The sequence below is a fragment of the Calidris pugnax genome, unplaced genomic scaffold (assembly GCF_001431845.1).
Source record: "Calidris pugnax isolate Ruff unplaced genomic scaffold, ASM143184v1 scaffold54, whole genome shotgun sequence".
Classification (NCBI taxonomy): domain Eukaryota; kingdom Metazoa; phylum Chordata; class Aves; order Charadriiformes; family Scolopacidae; genus Calidris; species Calidris pugnax.
In genome coordinates this window covers 5,324,609-5,341,662 of record NW_015090864.1, presented here as the reverse complement: position 1 = coordinate 5,341,662, position 17,054 = coordinate 5,324,609, and the positions used below count along the sequence as shown (strand labels likewise).

The 17,054-nt window shown below is 45.3% G+C and overlaps 1 protein-coding gene across 1 annotated transcript in view; it reads left to right on the top strand.

Annotated features, from left to right (window-relative positions):
* ACVR2B (activin A receptor type IIB) overlaps positions 1–17,054 on the top strand; it is a 121,662-nt gene that overhangs the window by 76,073 nt on the left and 28,535 nt on the right. Inside the window, exon 2 of the mRNA XM_014944893.1 lies at positions 16,679–16,886. Coding sequence (XP_014800379.1) covers positions 16,679–16,886 — 208 coding nt within the window. The remainder of the gene's footprint in view (positions 1–16,678; positions 16,887–17,054) is intronic.

Below are 17,054 nucleotides of genomic sequence, written 5' to 3'. Positions count from 1 at the left end.
ATTCCTAGTGCCTTGTTCCAGACCCGATGTATAACCTTGGGCTTGGAGCTGTGCCTCCTCCTCCGGCTCTCCCCACCTGTGATAAAGTGGGATAACGACATTTGCTGCTCTTTGTAGAGCAAGCCCTGGCATGGAGAGCTGCAAAGTGAACTGGGATGCTTTGCTGGGAAGCGGGAGGCTCCGCTCGTGGTTTGCGCCAAGAGCCGAGGCGTGAGGTTGCTCAAGACTCGGCACATCCTTTGTCTCAACTTCTTTAGGCAATATCCTCTTTGGGAAGAGAGTAGCGTGGTGAGGACCAGATGTATGTTAAGCCCTTGGGGCCATATTGAAATGCAAATGGAAATGAAATAGTGTGTTACTTCCAGGAGCAGTGGTGGTGGTATAAAGATAAAAATGCCGTGTGAGTAGACTGTGCATCAAAAGAGGATAGCTGGGTGTCAGCCCTGACAATGCCTCATCCTGTTGGGAAACCTGCATGCAATGCAATGTTGTGTTTGGGGTTTTGAGGTCATTGTTACACAGATTATTTAAGCCTGGATGCATTTTTAGCTGGACTTTGTCTAAAAAATAAACATAGCCAGGGCTGTTTTCCAGTCATCAGCTAAACAGCCAGATCGAGGGCTTGAGTCAGCGATCCTTGCAAAACGTTACTGGCTCTCTTCAAAAAAATTTCCTAACACTTTTTGCTTTTCAAAATGTAATCGTGCATAAGGTGATGCATGTTATTTTTACTTCACAAGTGATTCTGATGCCTGGACCTCGTGCGTGTGCGTGCCTTGGCTCTGCTTCTCACTTGCGTCTATGGTGCTCTGCTTCCTACATACACCCATGTGTGCCCGAGAGGGCAACGTAAGATGGGACTAGTCCTCTTCCAAGAACAAAAGGGCTTAATTATCTCCCAAAAAACCAGTGGCACAGAGACAGGAGTTATATTTTTGCTACTCTAGGGACGTGTGGCTTGTAGCAGCACAGCTGGCATGTAGTCGTTATCCCACTAGAAAAGCCTGGTGTAAACAAGGGGGTCCAGCTCTTGCTGCAAGGCTTGTAGATCTGCCCTTGGTTTTGATTCAATCCATAGCACTGCTTTTCAGGAGAAACCCCAGTATCTTTTAGATTTTTGAGGTGAAATAGTTAATCCCTATGCTAGAAATATACCTTTTATGGCAAGGAAGACAACATGTTAATTCTTTGCTATGTCAAGGTCAACAGTGGCTATGAGACAACAGCTTGGACTGAGTGCTATGGTGACTTCTCCTCTCTGCTTAGATTTTTTTCAAAGCTGTACAGTGGCTTGTGGATACTTAAGTTGAGGCATTTTTAAACATTTTTTGTCCTCTCAAGACTTGGGCACATTTTCCAGATATCTTAGGCTGCCTACCCTGCATGAAAATCTTTGAAACTCTTGGCCCACATCTTCTTCCAGAATACAGCTGGACAGGCACGGCCGCTTCCTCTGCTTCAGTGTAAAGGTCACTTATGATGTGTTGTTAATGAATAATTACTACTGCACGCTTCCTTCTTTAAATGGCAGGGCATCCTTGCTACATAAAACATTAAAAACTTGTTAAGATGGGAAATACCAATGAAGAGATGAAAAACCCGTGCAGAATCTCTGCCCATTGGGAACTGGTTGCAAGTGTTGATCTGAAGGGGAGCAGGTATGGGGTCTGACAGGGAGGAGCTTGTGGAGGTGTTGTGTCCTTCTCCAAGCAGCTGTTGCCTCCAAATGGCACTTCTGGGCTCGGGGCAGTTGTTCGAAGGGATTGGGTTCCTTGAATCCCAACATGAAAAGAAATGCAGACTGCTTGGATAGGCAAGTAGGCAAAAGGAAATCAAGAGCAAAGACACAGTCAATAACATACTGTGTTTGGTTTCCCAGTAGCTGCTTGGGTCTTGCAATATTGGAAATAATTTTAAATGATGTTTTTTAGTTTGAAGACATTTCGTATAGGAAGTGGACAATGGCTAGACTGGGCCAGGACAAAAGCCCACCCAGCCCAGTGGCCTGACCCCCCTCTATTGCCAAGAGATGCCTGGGGAGGAATGGCAGAACAAGCCAGCCCATGTGGTTCTTCTTAAAACATTATGGGGCATCTTCTGAGAAGGGGTTACTCACATCATCTGCCCTTTGTGTGAGCAACCGCCTTCTCCAGGTTTGTTTTGAACCTGAATCCTACCAGCTGTGATTGTTTTACTCTTCTTCAGTTGTCGTTCATCACTTGTTTCACTCTTCATCAGTTGTCTCACCTTTGCAAAGTAGGGGCCATCATAAAGGTGGAGCAGATTGATTAGCGATATTTTTACTCTTCTTCAGTTGTCGTTCATCACTTGTTTCACTCTTCATCAGTTGTCTCACCCTTGCAAAGTAGGGGCCATGATAAAGGTGGAGCAGATTGATTAGCAATAATACTCTTTGGTCTTAATTCAGCATAAAGAAGAGTGCATCTCTTAGTGCTCACCAGAGGTCCCAGGACAGATAGAATGATAGGTTGTGTCTTACTGGGGTTATTCTATTAAAGAAAGTGAATCCTGCACTAGAGTAATTACATTGAAAAGCTTGAACTGTTATGCAGTACCCAGGGGAAATGTGTACATGTAGTGGTGGGCTAAACCCTCCTACGGTCTTATCTTTGCTCCGACCTTAAAAAGAAAGATATAACACATGGAGAGTTTCCCATCCTTGTTTCTGCCTAGCCTGGGCCAGGTGTGTTCACCTGCCTGTGGGTGTGGAAGCAGATGAATGGTCCTGTGCTCTCCGAAAAGTTATCGAAAGCTTTGTTTGCTCTCCTGGAATCGCTGCAACACCTTACCAAAGTTCAGGGGAATTGGCTGAAGGGCACTGAGACCCGTGTGTTCAAACCTAGTGGGCAGCTGAGTGGTTTTATTGCTCAACCAGCTGCTGTCACAGTGAAACTTTTCGCCTTGCCTTGGAATTTTTTTATTATTTTGAGAAAAATGGAATTTATTGGTGGTATGTCTTCCGTTTTTGTTCCTGCTGATTAACAGGAGTGTATGGTAATGTTTCCTACGGTACTTTTTTATTAAGGAGGTGGAAGTATTTTGCACGCCTATGTCCCTGAGTGTATCTGAGCAGGGGGAGGCAGCGAGAAGATGTGCTCAGGGTTGCAGTTTGCTCATCTCTGTGTAGGTGCCAGACCTCTGTGTGTATGTTCCTGCAGGCACCTCTCTCATCTTACAACTCATGCGCATGGAGGTAAACAAGTGATTACTGCATCTTGCTGATGAAGCCCTTGAGGAGAAAGGACAGGGTTTGACTGCAGCCTAAAATGATCATGTTGCAGTTTATGGTGGGAGTATTTGAAAGATTTTTTGCAAGGTGGTTTAAACAAGCATGAATTAATCCTTGGTTGCCTCCTTACTGAAATCTGGAGGAGAGGGAAGAGAAAGAAATGTAAAGTATCTTCAAGTTTTGAAATGGTTTGCTCTGTCAAAGTCAAGGTCTGACCTATTCTCTGATACCAGGAAAGGTCTCTCCACTGAGTGTTCAGGTTTAGTAGAGGGAGGATTTATATAAAATGATTGCTTAGAAAATGAGGTAGATCTTACATAGTGTTTCAGACATCGATGCCTGTTGATAGTCCTTTCTACCTACAGGGAAACCAAGACATGGCAAGTCAGGGGGTGACTTGGGGCAGTTAGTGGCCGTGTGGTGGAATCGGGGTGGTGACTTTGGCAGCAGAGCAGTACTGTGTGCTCTGGGTCACAGCTGGTAACACTCAACATGATGAGAATCACCTGGGATCAAACTTCCTGTCACCACAGCAGTTGAACAGTTGTGTAATTGAGGCTGGCAACCATATACTGTTGTTTCTCTTTCAGATACCCAACTGTCTCCATTGTAGAATCACAGAATGGTTTGGGTTGGAAGGGGCCTTCAAAGATCATCTAGTCAACCCTGCTTGCTGTGGGCAGGGATATTTTTCAGTAGATCAGGTTGCTCAAATCCTCATCCAACCTGACCTTGAACATTTGCAGTGAGCTGGCATCCACAATTCCTCAGGGCAACCTCTTCCAGTGTCTCACCACCCTCATTGTAAAAAAATCTCTTATGTCCAATCTAAACCTACCCTCTTTTCATTAAAAACCGTGGTTCCTTGTCCTGTCACTACAGGCCTTGGCAAAAGCCTCTCTCTGTCTTTCTTGAATGTCTCCCTTATATGTTGAAAGGGTACAATAAGGTCTTCTGGGAGTCTTCTTTTGGGTTCTCACTGCATTTCCAGTGATAAATCCCCCTAAATACTTGTAGTATCCTGGAAAGTGCCCAGAGTAGGGCACATCCATCTCCTTATTCTTGTACATCAGCATCTGAATACATGGGAGCAGCATGAGAGATGGGGCTTGTGGAGATTCCCACCAGCTGAGGTTAGAAAATGGTCTAGGAGTACAGTATTGAATCTTAGAATATTATTTTATGTTGTTTTATGTAGTATTGGAGCCTGGTCACCATGGGAACGGGCATCTAAATGGAAAGTTGAACTGGAAGGGAATGTGCTCAGATACCCAACTGTCTCCATTGTAGAATCACAGAATGGTTTGGGTTGGAAGGGGCCTTCAAAGATCATCTAGTCAACCCTGCTTGCTGTGGGCAGGGATATTTTTCAGTAGATCAGGTTGCTCAAATCCTCATCCAACCTGACCTTGAACATTTGCAGTGAGCTGGCATCCACAATTCCTCAGGGCAACCTCTTCCAGTGTCTCACCACCCTCATTGTAAAAAAATCTCTTATGTCCAATCTAAACCTACCCTCTTTTCATTAAAAACCGTGGTTCCTTGTCCTGTCACTACAGGCCTTGGCAAAAGCCTCTCTCTGTCTTTCTTGAATGTCTCCCTTATATGTTGAAAGGGTACAATAAGGTCTTCTGGGAGTCTTCTTTTGGGTTCTCACTGCATTTCCAGTGATAAATCCCCCTAAATACTTGTAGTATCCTGGAAAGTGCCCAGAGTAGGGCACATCCATCTCCTTATTCTTGTACATCAGCATCTGAATACATGGGAGCAGCATGAGAGATGGGGCTTGTGGAGATTCCCACCAGCTGAGGTTAGAAAATGGTCTAGGAGTACAGTATTGAATCTTAGAATATTATTTTATGTTGTTTTATGTAGTATTGGAGCCTGGTCACCATGGGAACGGGCATCTAAATGGAAAGTTGAACTGGAAGGGAATGTACTCATCAGTTTCTGGGGTGGAGCTGTTGAGCTCATGTCATCCAGAAAGCTCGGACACGGATGGAGGGTGAGTGCTTCTCCTTCCATGCCATGTGCTTACTGTGGTCCAAAGTGTTTTAGTTTTCCTTATGGCTTGAGAAAACTATAAAACATTGGGAAGGAGAAGACCTGTCCAAGAGCACACAATTATTTTATTGCTTTCTGCCCGTCAAACAGGCAGAGTTTCAACTTTCTAGGACAATCTGCGCAGAGACATTTTTATTTCGAAGTGGAATCCGGACACTGGAGAGTGCATGTAATCAAGATGAAAGCTAATAGATGACTTTATTCCCCCCCCTTTTACATAGTATCTCTACAGCATCTCCTTTATAACTTGTCTTTAGCGAATCACTGCAGTTATCCAGCCATTTCTTCTGTGCCTTTCATTATTGTAACAGAAACAATCACTGGAAATTGCATGATGGTATTGGATTGTGCTGCATTCCTTCCTCAGGTCATTTGACGGGAGCTTTTTTCAATAGACCCAAAGGAGAAAGGTACATTTCTGTAAACATGAGACAAGTCCTAGATGTGCTGTAGCCACTTGGGAGAAAACTCCATTGTAAAAGAGGCTTTTAAAATTGCTCATGTGGGATTTGCTATTAAGAGCGTAAAGAGGGGAGAAATGGACTTCTGATTCGGCTGACAACTTGCTTCTCATCCTCTGAAGAATTTTAGGAATGTCTTTACTTCCTTTTGGAGGGCTTAAGGCTAGTGTGTGATTGCAAGGGCTAGAGAGTTGCTTTTCTTCCTGCCTCCCTTCTCTTTGCTGGGTTCAGCTGCCTTAGTGTGCTTTGACTGAAGCTTGTTAACTCTTGAAATACCAGTGTACACTGGGAAAGAGGCTTTTAAAAGTCAGTGGTTTCTTTTGCAATGCTTGAATGATCTGAAGATCTAGGATGTAGTGTAAAAGATCTCGCTTGCTTCGATGAGTTATCAAGTATTTTCGTACGTACTGCTGTAGGCTGAACTGAGGAAGCTTTGATTGGGATGTGGTAGCACATACTTTTCTTTCATCAGTGTAATACTGGCTATAAATAGTGCCAGGGCTTGTTTGTGCCCTTTGCTTCCATCATATTCTTGCCCTTTGAGCTAAAATGCCCCAGGGTGCGAGAGCACCAGTGATTGCTCACGTGCTGGGGAGTGCAGGTCGGACTGGTGGCTAAAATTTGCATGTTTTATTCTCTAGAGCGTGGAGAAATGTGGGAATTTTGTTATACTGTATTTTGTCTAATATGCAAATAGTCTTTGCCCAAAAAGGGCTTAATTGCCCATCAGTACAATGAACCCTAGAGCAAGACCTGGGCAAGCATCCCCTGCATGGTCCTGCAGCATTTCTTCTTTCTGAAGCCGTTGGTAGGAAGCAGAAGTTTGGTTTCCTCAGGTGAATAAAGTAGAAACCCCAGTTGGGATCAGCCAACAAACATCTGTCATCACACTGGAACTGAGGTTTGAACTCATATAACTGGTAAGATTTTCTCTCTGCCGCTGCCTCCCCTTCTGCTGGCTGGCAAGGAGAAGCTCAGTGCCTGTAAAGCTGTGGAGTAGCAGCAAGGTAATCTTAGAAACCTGATTTCTAGACAGGGAGAATCATCTTCTGCTGACAAAGTTATCAAATTAATTCTTCCCTGAGTTTCCCACTTGCTCATGTAATCTGCTGATTCAGTGAGTCATCTCTATGGTGTATTTGAATTTTGGTCAATGATGGAGTTTAAAACAGTGATTTTGAACCCTGTCCCACAGTTTAAGTGATTGTGCTTTTTTATTTCCTTTCTTTCTTCCACCCTGCTGAGAAAACTGCCCAACTCTGAGCTTTGATTATTCAAGTAGAAGAGGGTGACAAGAAGACAAACAAACATCATTTAGTTCTTGGGGGCACGCTTTCCTGATGCTTGACCTTTTGGACTTCCAACATCTTCTTGTCCATTTACATGCATTAGAGTTTTTCCAATTACCAGTGAATTAAATTTGGAATTGTGGTATTTGGAAATGTCAAGCAGAATCAATAGAAAAGCACTTGGGGCCCAATCTTAGTAGACTCAGCACATTTTAAAGCATATTTGAAATGTCCCTGCTGATAAATCTCGGAGGACCATGTGTAGATTATGAATTGAGGTGCTGCCGTTTGGGTACCGAAGCTCTCTGTGGTGTGCCAGGTGGGCTGTGGTGTGTTGGGCACACATCAGTCTCTCCCTGGAGAAGACCTTAGAAATCAGGAGCTCTGAAAAGCATTTCTGCTGGTAGCAGCGGCATGGGAGGATGAGGATGGTGGGATGGAGCAGGCACACGTCAAAGAGCTGGGAAAGGTATTGCCATGTGATAATGGCTGTTCCTTAAATCTCTGTTCTCCACAAGGAGATGCTCCCGTATCCTTATCCCTTTCCCTAGAAGGAAGTTTCTTTTGTAGGATTGCTTTGAAAGCTTTTCAAAACTTCACTCTGTGTGTGGAAAATATTTATGAACATAAGTGATTTCACTTCCTCCTCCCATGCTCTTTGGAGACCTCATGCTGGCTGCCGAGGAGAACAGGAGAGAACAAATGATTATGTTTGAAATGTCATTTCAGAATTTGCTGCATATTTTACTTAGTGATTTGTGGTATCTGGTCAAAATCTGCCCTCTATTCGATTTTTAGGAGGTGTAATTGGAAATATCTTAATCTTGTCATTAAACTCTAATATTTTTCATCACTGAGGCTGCAAAGTTTGGGGGCTGAGACAACCTTCTTGGTAGCTTATTTGCACAGTGCTTAGCCCACAAAGGTCCATTTTTCATGCCAGAGAGTAGTCATTGCTGTTACAAACCAAATAAATGGTCTGCTTAATGCTTTTATAAATGCATATCTCAAATTTAAGAAAAAAAAAAAAATCCAAGTAAGTGTATGCTTATTTGAAAACTCACAGTCTGGGGGGAAAATGCAACAATTCTGTATGGAGCAAGGGGTTTTCTTGATGTAGTGGTGCAAAGGAAGCCAGGAGGTGTTTCCTAATGAGCGGAGGGGGTAGAGAAGCAGTTGACATTCTCCTGCAACGCTTGTGGCCGAGGTCCTGCAGGAGGTGGCATCCTTGGGGACGGTCACAGATGGAGGAGAGCCAGCAGCTCAGCATCTCAGGAGGTTTGGCCAGGTGGTCTGCAGCTTCCTGCATTCTCCCCTCTTTTGGGTGCGTAACTTTCTGTTCATCAAGGCTGACTTGATTTTGTTTTTATCCTCTTGGGTGTAGCGGAGGAGTGTGTATCTGTATTTAAAAAAAAAAAAAAAAGGATAAATTGGGCCTTTTTTGTGTGTTATTACTAATCTGGTTTGAGCTCTGCTGTCCAAATTGCCTCGTTTGTGACCCAAAGTGCATTTAAACATGAACTGCAGAAGCACCACCGCATTAAATGCTTTTGATTGATCTCCCTGATGGTTTTATTAAAGAACTAAAACCTTTTTTGGGGGAGACAGATACAGTTAGCGATGCGAAGGGAGAAATCTAATTACATTTTGGCTTTGTCCTTAACTGAAATGCTACAAAATAGGATTTTTCTAATGGATAACTAAAATGATCTCTTCTTTAAATAAAATACAGAAGTGACCAGCTGAGTTCAAGTCAAAAATGCCCTGCTTCCAAAAATTGATTAACTTGCTGGCAGCGTTGCTGTCCTGCTGCACACCAGTCCAGCTGGTGACCTGGCCAAACCTTCTTGGATCGCTCTGCCTGGCCAGAGGAATGATTTACTAAACCTTTTCCTGAGTGGTCCTTCCCTTTGGGCCAAGAGATTAATCTCGTCAACTCTGTGTGTGTGCGTGTGTGTGTGTACACCCAGTATTTCACTAAATCGAATAACACTTTCATCTCAGTCAGCTCCATCTGAGGAGCTAAACAGGAATCTGCCTGGTTTGGTGGACTTGTAAGGAGCTGGGATGCTGCATGTCCTTCTCTGGATCCTTCTTCTGTCTGCTCTATTCCACTTCAAATATCAGGGAAATTATTCAGAAGAATTAAACCTTTGTTGCCTCCTTTCCCCAAGCTGGTAGCAATGACTCTTAAAACATGCTCCCTATATTTTACAAAACTGATTTTACTAGCGGTTTTGGGGAAAATTCTAATAAAGATCTAATTCTTTTGAATAATTTCCTAGTTATCTTTTACTGACTTAAGCCCAAGTTAAAAAAGAGATATATGGGGGGGGGGGGGGTTGCTACACAGATGTCCGTGGAAGCTGTGAAGCGTGAGTCATGGTGTGAATATAGAAGCCCTGAGTTGTCATCCCTGGTGAGCAGGGAGGATGTATTTCTTAATATTAAAGTTCCTTTTTTAATTTTAAAAGAAAATGACTTAAAGCCTCCTGTCCTTTGGAGACTGGTTGTCAATGGCATCATTGCAGGTTACCATGGCAATCTATGCTGAGATAATAGATTAACAGCCATTGATTGACTAGAAAACTTAGAGCTCTTTTATCGTGGGATATGCCAAATGTATTGACAGAAAACAGAATTCCAAGTAATATCCTCCCTTGGTGTTACACCGTTCCCGTTCTCGGTGCTGCATGAGCCTGGTTTTACCTGATCTGGCTTAAGAACCAAAACATTTTGTGATAGTTGATGCTTTACTGTGTAGGGTTTTTTGTTTGGTTTTTTTTAATTAGCCAGGGCACTGCTCATCCCTGCACACGGACGGCTGGGAAGGGCAAGCCCTGGGTATCTGATGGCTCCGAGCCTGGGCGCATGCTGGCCACAGGGGTCCCCAAAAGGTGGGGTGAAGTTTTGGGTCATCTCTGTTATGTGGGGCTCTGCTGTTTCAAAGCTTTTGTGAAAGAACGGGAGAGACAAGTGAGGAGTCTTTAAATCCTCATGTACAGTTACGTACTCAACCACAGATGTCATCGCTAGTTTGATGTTTTGCCTAAAAACGTATTTAGAGTCTATTATTTAAGTACAGCAGGAATGAAATCACCCCGCTTGGGGAATAAGTGCTGGAGCGATGCTTACTAATTGCAGATTCATTATCGGCTCTGTAGAGATGCAACTGGGTGGTCTCTCCAGAGCAACATTTTCCAAACTTTCTCAGTTGCAGGCCTTCCCTCTGGCTTGATTTTGGGATCTGAAATGCTAGCAACAACTATTTGATTTCCTTTGATTTGCCAGTTCTGCACACATAACTTCTGGGCAGGTGTCTGGGAGAGGGAGAGCAGCCCTTTTTCCTTGGTTTCCCTCCTCCCCAGTGCCTCCCAGGTGGGCATGGTGGTCCCCCCACTGAAGGATGTGCCAAAATGCAGCCCTGGGTTCGGAGGGCTCTGGTTTAGCATCCCTGCAGGCACTGAGAGGTGGGAAGAGTGGTGTTGGAGATGCTGGGCTGCCAGGTGAGCACCCAGCAGCCTCCTGTTTCCCAGCTCTGCTCAACCACGCCGTGGTTTGAGGGATAGCTCTTGAAAACAAACCCAAACCTCAAACAAAGGGCCCGACTTTCATAATCACACATGCAAGAATGCATCCGCAGTTGCTTAATTGCTACATGCAATTACCCTCCAAATTAGAGGGCAATTACCCCAATTCAGTGTACAATCTCTGTCATTTTATATTATAAAATTACATGTACAAATAGCTATATAGGGACATAACTAAGTGTTTGCAAATAACTTCAGTTGCATACACAGTTTCATGTATAAAGCCCGGTGGTTTTGACAGTTAGGCAAACAGACTGTCTGGTAAATCACTCAGTGTTTATGCAGACTATTTTGACACATCCCATCTTTTCGTATATACTTTCATTTTAGGTTTTAAAAAGGGGACAGGCAGGAGATAAAGAGCTGAGATTTATAGCAGCCTTCAGCCTTGGGGAAGATATTCCCTATGTATCTAATTATGAGTTAGGAGCCCAGCAACTGCTAACACCTAGACCTGGAGTTGCTACACGGGATCTTGGCTATAATTTAGCAGCTGGTGGATAATGACACAGCCTCAGTGATCTGTCGGCAGCTCCAAATTAGGAGAGCAGAGTTTAGCCTCAGATCAGCAGCAAGGCCCCATGCCTCAGCAGGCTGAAGTCCTTCAGTTCACGAGGACCCTTTTTAATGAGCTCCCTCCGTGCCTTGCAACTCCCAAGTAGAGGAGAGAGGTCTTCCCGTGTTGCACGGTGTTTCCACTGCTCTTCCCATCATTATGTGCCTCAGATAGGTGCTGGGGGTCTTGCTCGGCAAAAACCTGGTGATGCTTCAGTCATTTGGAGCAGAAAATTGACCCAAGGGAAATCGGCGTAATGATGGTTTCTCAGGGCTGAGGTCAAAAAGTTGACTTCCACCCCAAAAATGGGTGGTGGTGGGTAGATTCCCTCTGCCTTCATGATGTGTTGGGAAGTATTTGGGCTTGGTGGTGTTTTGCGTAAAGGTATTTGTGTGCAGCTTTTGTTCGAGGAAGGTGTTGGGAGAAGCCACTCTGCGTCATCTCCAAAGTGCTGGGTGGATGCAGTGGGATGCCAGAAACCCATCTGCTCCTTTGAAGCCTGATTCTGCCTTTAGACTTCGATTTCAAACAGCACTTCAGGCTTTATTCCTTCAATGACTGTTTGTAGATCGTGGTGTGAAATTGTTGATGGCTTTTTGCCTGGCTGCTGACACAAGGCTCTTTTCCATGGAGAGAACTGGGGCTGTGCTGCTGGAGATGCTCCTGCCCGTTCTGCGTGCTCCTGCTTTGCTCGCTCAGCATTTTCAGCAAAGCGTGGTGGGTCCTTCCACCTCCTGTACTTCCTGCAATCATGGTTGAAACATCTCCCCTGCAAAATGCATCCATGTGGCAGGGGTCAGCAGGTCCCACCGCGCGTTTGTACCTCTTGCCTGTACCTCACGGGAGTCTCTGCCGGGTAGGAAACAGCCTTTTTTTCCCTGACTTATCCGCGCGTTTGTACCTCTTGCCTGTACCTCACGGGAGTCTCTGCCGGGTAGGAAACAGCCTTTTTTTCCCCGACTTATGCTTTGTGGCTGGTGGAGTTGGATTAGGTGGGAGGAGAACAGGGGCACAATGAATTAAACCAAGTTCCGACAATGATCTTCAAACACTTGCTTAGCAAATGTTTTCTATCTCGCGCCGCCCAAGTCCTGTTGACTTTCTGCCAAAAGCCAAGCAGTTCCCCAGTATGTTTATTTTCCACCCCACACGAGCTGGGTGTCCTCTCCAGGCAATGCCAGCAAATGAGGGAGGTCAGGAACTTTCCTACCACGTATCAATGCTGTCGTGAGGGAGGCGACAAGATCATCATGGGGAGGGAAGGGCAGGACCAGGGGGACACAGCCCTTTTAGACCATCTCAGGCTGTGGTTAGTCACTAGACCCAAAGGCTTTTGTTTCAGGAAAGCCTTTTTGTGGCCAAAATTAATCCTGTCCAGTCTCTCAGCTGCCTCTCAGGTTTGGTTCAACACCTCCCTTGAGCCAGGTCGCACTGCTGGGCATTGAGGGAAGCCCACTCAAGTCCAACCCAACCCTTGTGCTTCAGCTTCAGCATCAGTGGCCAGTAGAAGAAGACAGATGCCTCCTGCCCCCATTACGGGGCAATACCCTCTGATTTTTGTTGCAACTTAAAGTGAGAAGCAAGACATGGTTGATCTAAGCCTCCTTCACCTGTGTTGCTCTGCAGAAGTGTCCAGCTTGGTCTTTCTTGCAGACCTCCCGTGGCCTTGGGGGAATGGGGACTTCCGTACCCATTGCCCAAGGCGGGAAGAGGAGGCAGGAAAACCCACAGAGCTTTCTGGAGATGCAGGAGCAGAGCTCAGATTTCCTTCTCTCAGTCACCAGCACCCCAGCATTCTCCCTCAAAGGGACAAAACCCCATTTCGATTCCCCCTCCCTCCATTCAGTTGAGGGTTTGGACTCAGGGAGCACCAATAAGTCAGTGAGCTACAACCTTTGGGCTCTGCAGGATCCATTACAGAGCAAGGTGTGAGTGTTTCTTCATGAGCTAAAGCAGCAGGTAAATTAACACCCAGTCCTGGAGCCGTGCCCCTTCCTGCTGAGACCATCTTGGGCACAAACAAAAGGGTTTCTTGCAGCCCCAAGCATCCAGCAGGATGAGGATCCTTCCAAATGGCTTTTTAAAAAGATTGGAAAGCAGGTAGCAAACAGGCAGGTTTTTAAAGTGTCTCCTTAATGCAAGCGTCCTTAGGAGGTATTTTAAGGAAAACATAAATATATTTAGTCATCCAAAACTTTCTACATGCTTTTGTTCAACTCATCTAAACTTTGACAGCGAGGGAAAAAAAACTGTGAAAGGCCTTTTTCCTGGCACGGTTGCTGTTTGCAGAGTTGGGTTTGTGTGTTTGCAAGCAGATCTTTTAGTCTTCAGCTGAAACTTGTTCCAGAAAAGACAACTGTCTTGGGGGAAGGGAGCCTGGGCGCAGCACAGGATTTAGCAGCCTCGGTTTGCTGGTCCCACAGCCGATAAAGCTCCTGCTTCACATCTTTTTAACATTCTTTTTTATTCAAAGCAGAGTGGAAACATCATCTCTCACCGCAGCTCTGTGCGTTGCATTGGTCTTCATTGCAGGTGGAGAAAACAAGAGGCCACCCAGTATTGCTCGAGGTTAACGGAGGGAGGTGGCTGAGCCAGGGTTAGATTTTGGGGCTGCTTCCCAGGCAAATGGCTCATTAAACCTTCCTGTTTTCTGGGAGATGGGGTTGGGGAGGGAGAGGAAATTCCCATCTAGAGCCAAAGCATGATTTTTTTGGGGATGATGGAAATAATATCGCAAAATGGATTTCAAGGACTGGACCAGAAGGTGATAGTGAGTATTACCTGTCAGGTCTCAGCTGGAAGACATGTGAAGTATGACAGTGGAGCTAAGATATTTACTCGTTCCTTTATAAATAAAAAGATATCGCCCTCCCCGCTCACAAGACAATTCTCCTTCACTTTGCTGCTGCTTTAACCAGTATTTAGCAAAAATGCTTAATCTGCCCTAACAAAGCATGGTGTAAGTATCAAGAGAACAAATATCAAGGCTTTAACAAGAAGTGTCAATATTGACACTGTTCTGTGTTGAGGGATATTGGTAGGTTGTTTTTATTATAGTAAGCAACTTGTCAGAGGAAAACTCAGATGGAGCTTTGCGAGTGCCGATAAAACCTGCAGGTGCTATTGAAATTGAGCTCTTGTTGGTGTGTGCTTTGAATATAATTTCCAGTTTCAGAAGTCAGCTTTATGACTTTCTCATAGCTCTCCTACCTTTCAGTCTCTCCCACGGTGCAGATTAAACATTCTCCCCCAAAAAGAGTTATTGAAGGATTGAACACCTCCTCCTAGTCTGATGACTTTGTTCCATACCATGAAAATTACCCATCACTGAGTTGAGGTGCCAGTGTAAGGAGCAGGTTTGACACATCACCCCTAGCTTGTGTAGAAACCATGGTTTCTCCTGCTACCTTCTTACAGTTCAGGTTCTGCTCCGTCCCAGGTCATCTGCACTCCTTACATGACTGTTGTGATTTGAAAATTAAAATTATGGAAACCGAAATTGGTTCTGTTTTACCTCAAACCAGGACGATGACGCCTGTTGGCAACAGAAGGCTGAATGTAGCCTGATCTGCCGTAGGGAATCAATAGCTTGAATGCAATCTCTAGCTCAAGCACCATCTCTAAAGTGCTCTCCACACGCTGCAAAATTGGAGGTGAATCCTGCCACCAGGTAGCAGCTTGGAGACTTGACGACTTGAGGAGTTGCAGGCTATGGAAGGGCAGGTCAGGCTCCTCCCCAGCATCCTGCTCATGTGGGACAAGTCGTTTAATCTTGGTGTGTTGGATCTTCAGTTGGAAGTAATACCCCCTTCTCTGGGTGGATGTTGTGAGGGTGCTTACATCAGTAGTGGATGGGTGTGTTGAGGTATGGAAACAATGAGGCTACAGAAGGTGTCCGGGGCCTGGAGCTGGTGCCTGTGCCCCAGCTGGGTGTTTTTACTGCTGGCTGTAAGCCACTCACTTCTCAGTGTCTTATGAAGACTGAATTGCATCACCTTGTAGAGACCTTTCAGAAGTGGCTGGGTTGCCATGTTGAGTGGGAATCACAGGCTGGGTTGCATTTAGGTCATCCAGACGTGGCCCTGACTGCCTTAATCTCAACATTAAAGGTTGCACGGCCTTTGGAGAAGATAAAGTCATGAAAGCACTGTAAAATTTTCCAGCCAGAAACTCAGTTCTGTGCTTTGCAGAGGTCTGGCTATTCCGGGAGCTCAGCACTTTCATTTCACCATCCTGTGGGACCCATTCCTGTTTTCTACCCAGTTGTCAACACATTTTATTGGGATACCTACGTTTTCCATGATTGCAATCCATCAAAATAATGGCCAGGTCTGGCCTTGCCTTAGGTTGGGTAATCCCAAAGAGAGATGGCCGCAGGGCATGTCAGGATTTACAAAATCACAAGCTCTGTGATACCTTTTCTGGGTGTCTGCTTACATGTTGTGTGTTTGTTTCATTCTTTTTATTTTAAACTAATCCTCAAAGTGCTGCAAAGCAGAATATATCCAAATGAAGAGGTCGAAACAGGTCACCTGCAGATAGCAGTGTTCCTTTACATGACTGTTTTTAATGGATGTGTCTGTAACCGTGTCTCAGCTCTGCGCCGTGGTGGCCACGTGGGAATTGTTTTAATGGGAACAGTAAGAACTCCTCAGTCCTTTGGTACAAGGCTCTAATGGGGGAAAGACTCAGAGGGGTTAGGTTTGTGGTGGCCAAACGTGTTTGGGGTGGCCAGAGTTGTTTGGGGAACAGAGTTGCTTTCTGATGAAGGTCTTGCTTGGGTGGAGAGGCAGCATGAGCTGTCAACCGCAGCTAAAAGCATGGCATTTATTGTATGAAGCCTTATCCAAATAAGCCTGGAATGGGATCTAAGTGAGGAACAGGCACTGGTCTCACCCTCCTGTGCAGGATGAATATTGTCTATTCTCAGTTACATCCTACCGACGTAAGAAACCACTTATTTTTAGGTGGTGTTTCCTGAAATAATGGTGGAGAGGAAGGGTCACTCTGTTGTGTGACATCCCAGCAAGTGGCAAGTAGCACTCTGGGAGGTTGTCTTTCCTAAACAGGGTTTCTGTGGTTAGAAAGTTGAACTTGATATGGGTTGTGCATCCCCCTCTTTGGGCTGTGTGGCTAGAAATTACTGGGTATGGGTTATACATCCCCCTCTTTGGGTTCTGTGGTTGAAGCACTGGCCGGAGGAGACCTGGCAGGGGTCACAGCTGGGCTCTTGACTTCCCCATGAGCTCCTGTTATGAGCTTAGGCAAACCTGACCTCCCTGTTCCCCACCTCACACCAGCAAAGGAGGATAACCCTCCACACCAGGCTGAAGCTCACAGCCATGAGCTCCTTAGCTCCCAGGGAGACAAATGTACGCATCACCTAAAGCGTGGTTACTGGAGATGTGTTTCCCAGGATCTCTTTCTGATTTTTTCTTAAATGTACTTGGCTTTGTATTTTCCTTCAGGACCGGGCCATGGGGAGGCTGAGACAAGGGAATGCATTTACTACAACGCCAACTGGGAGCTGGAGAAGACCAACCAGAGCGGCGTGGAGCGCTGCGAGGGGGAGAAGGACAAGCGGCTCCACTGCTACGCCTCCTGGAGAAACAACTCGGGCTCCATTGAGCTGGTGAAGAAAGGCTGCTGGTTAGATGACTTCAACTGTTATGACAGGTAATAGCCCAACTGTTTTTTTTTCTGAATACAGGTTTAATTGTTCCCCTAAATGCAAAGGCTCATGATTTTTGCATCGAGGAAAAGAAAGCAAGTCCAAGTCGATTGGCCCATTCATCCCCTGTAATTACTTCTGTTGCTAATGCAACTCTCAGAATTGTCACTTCT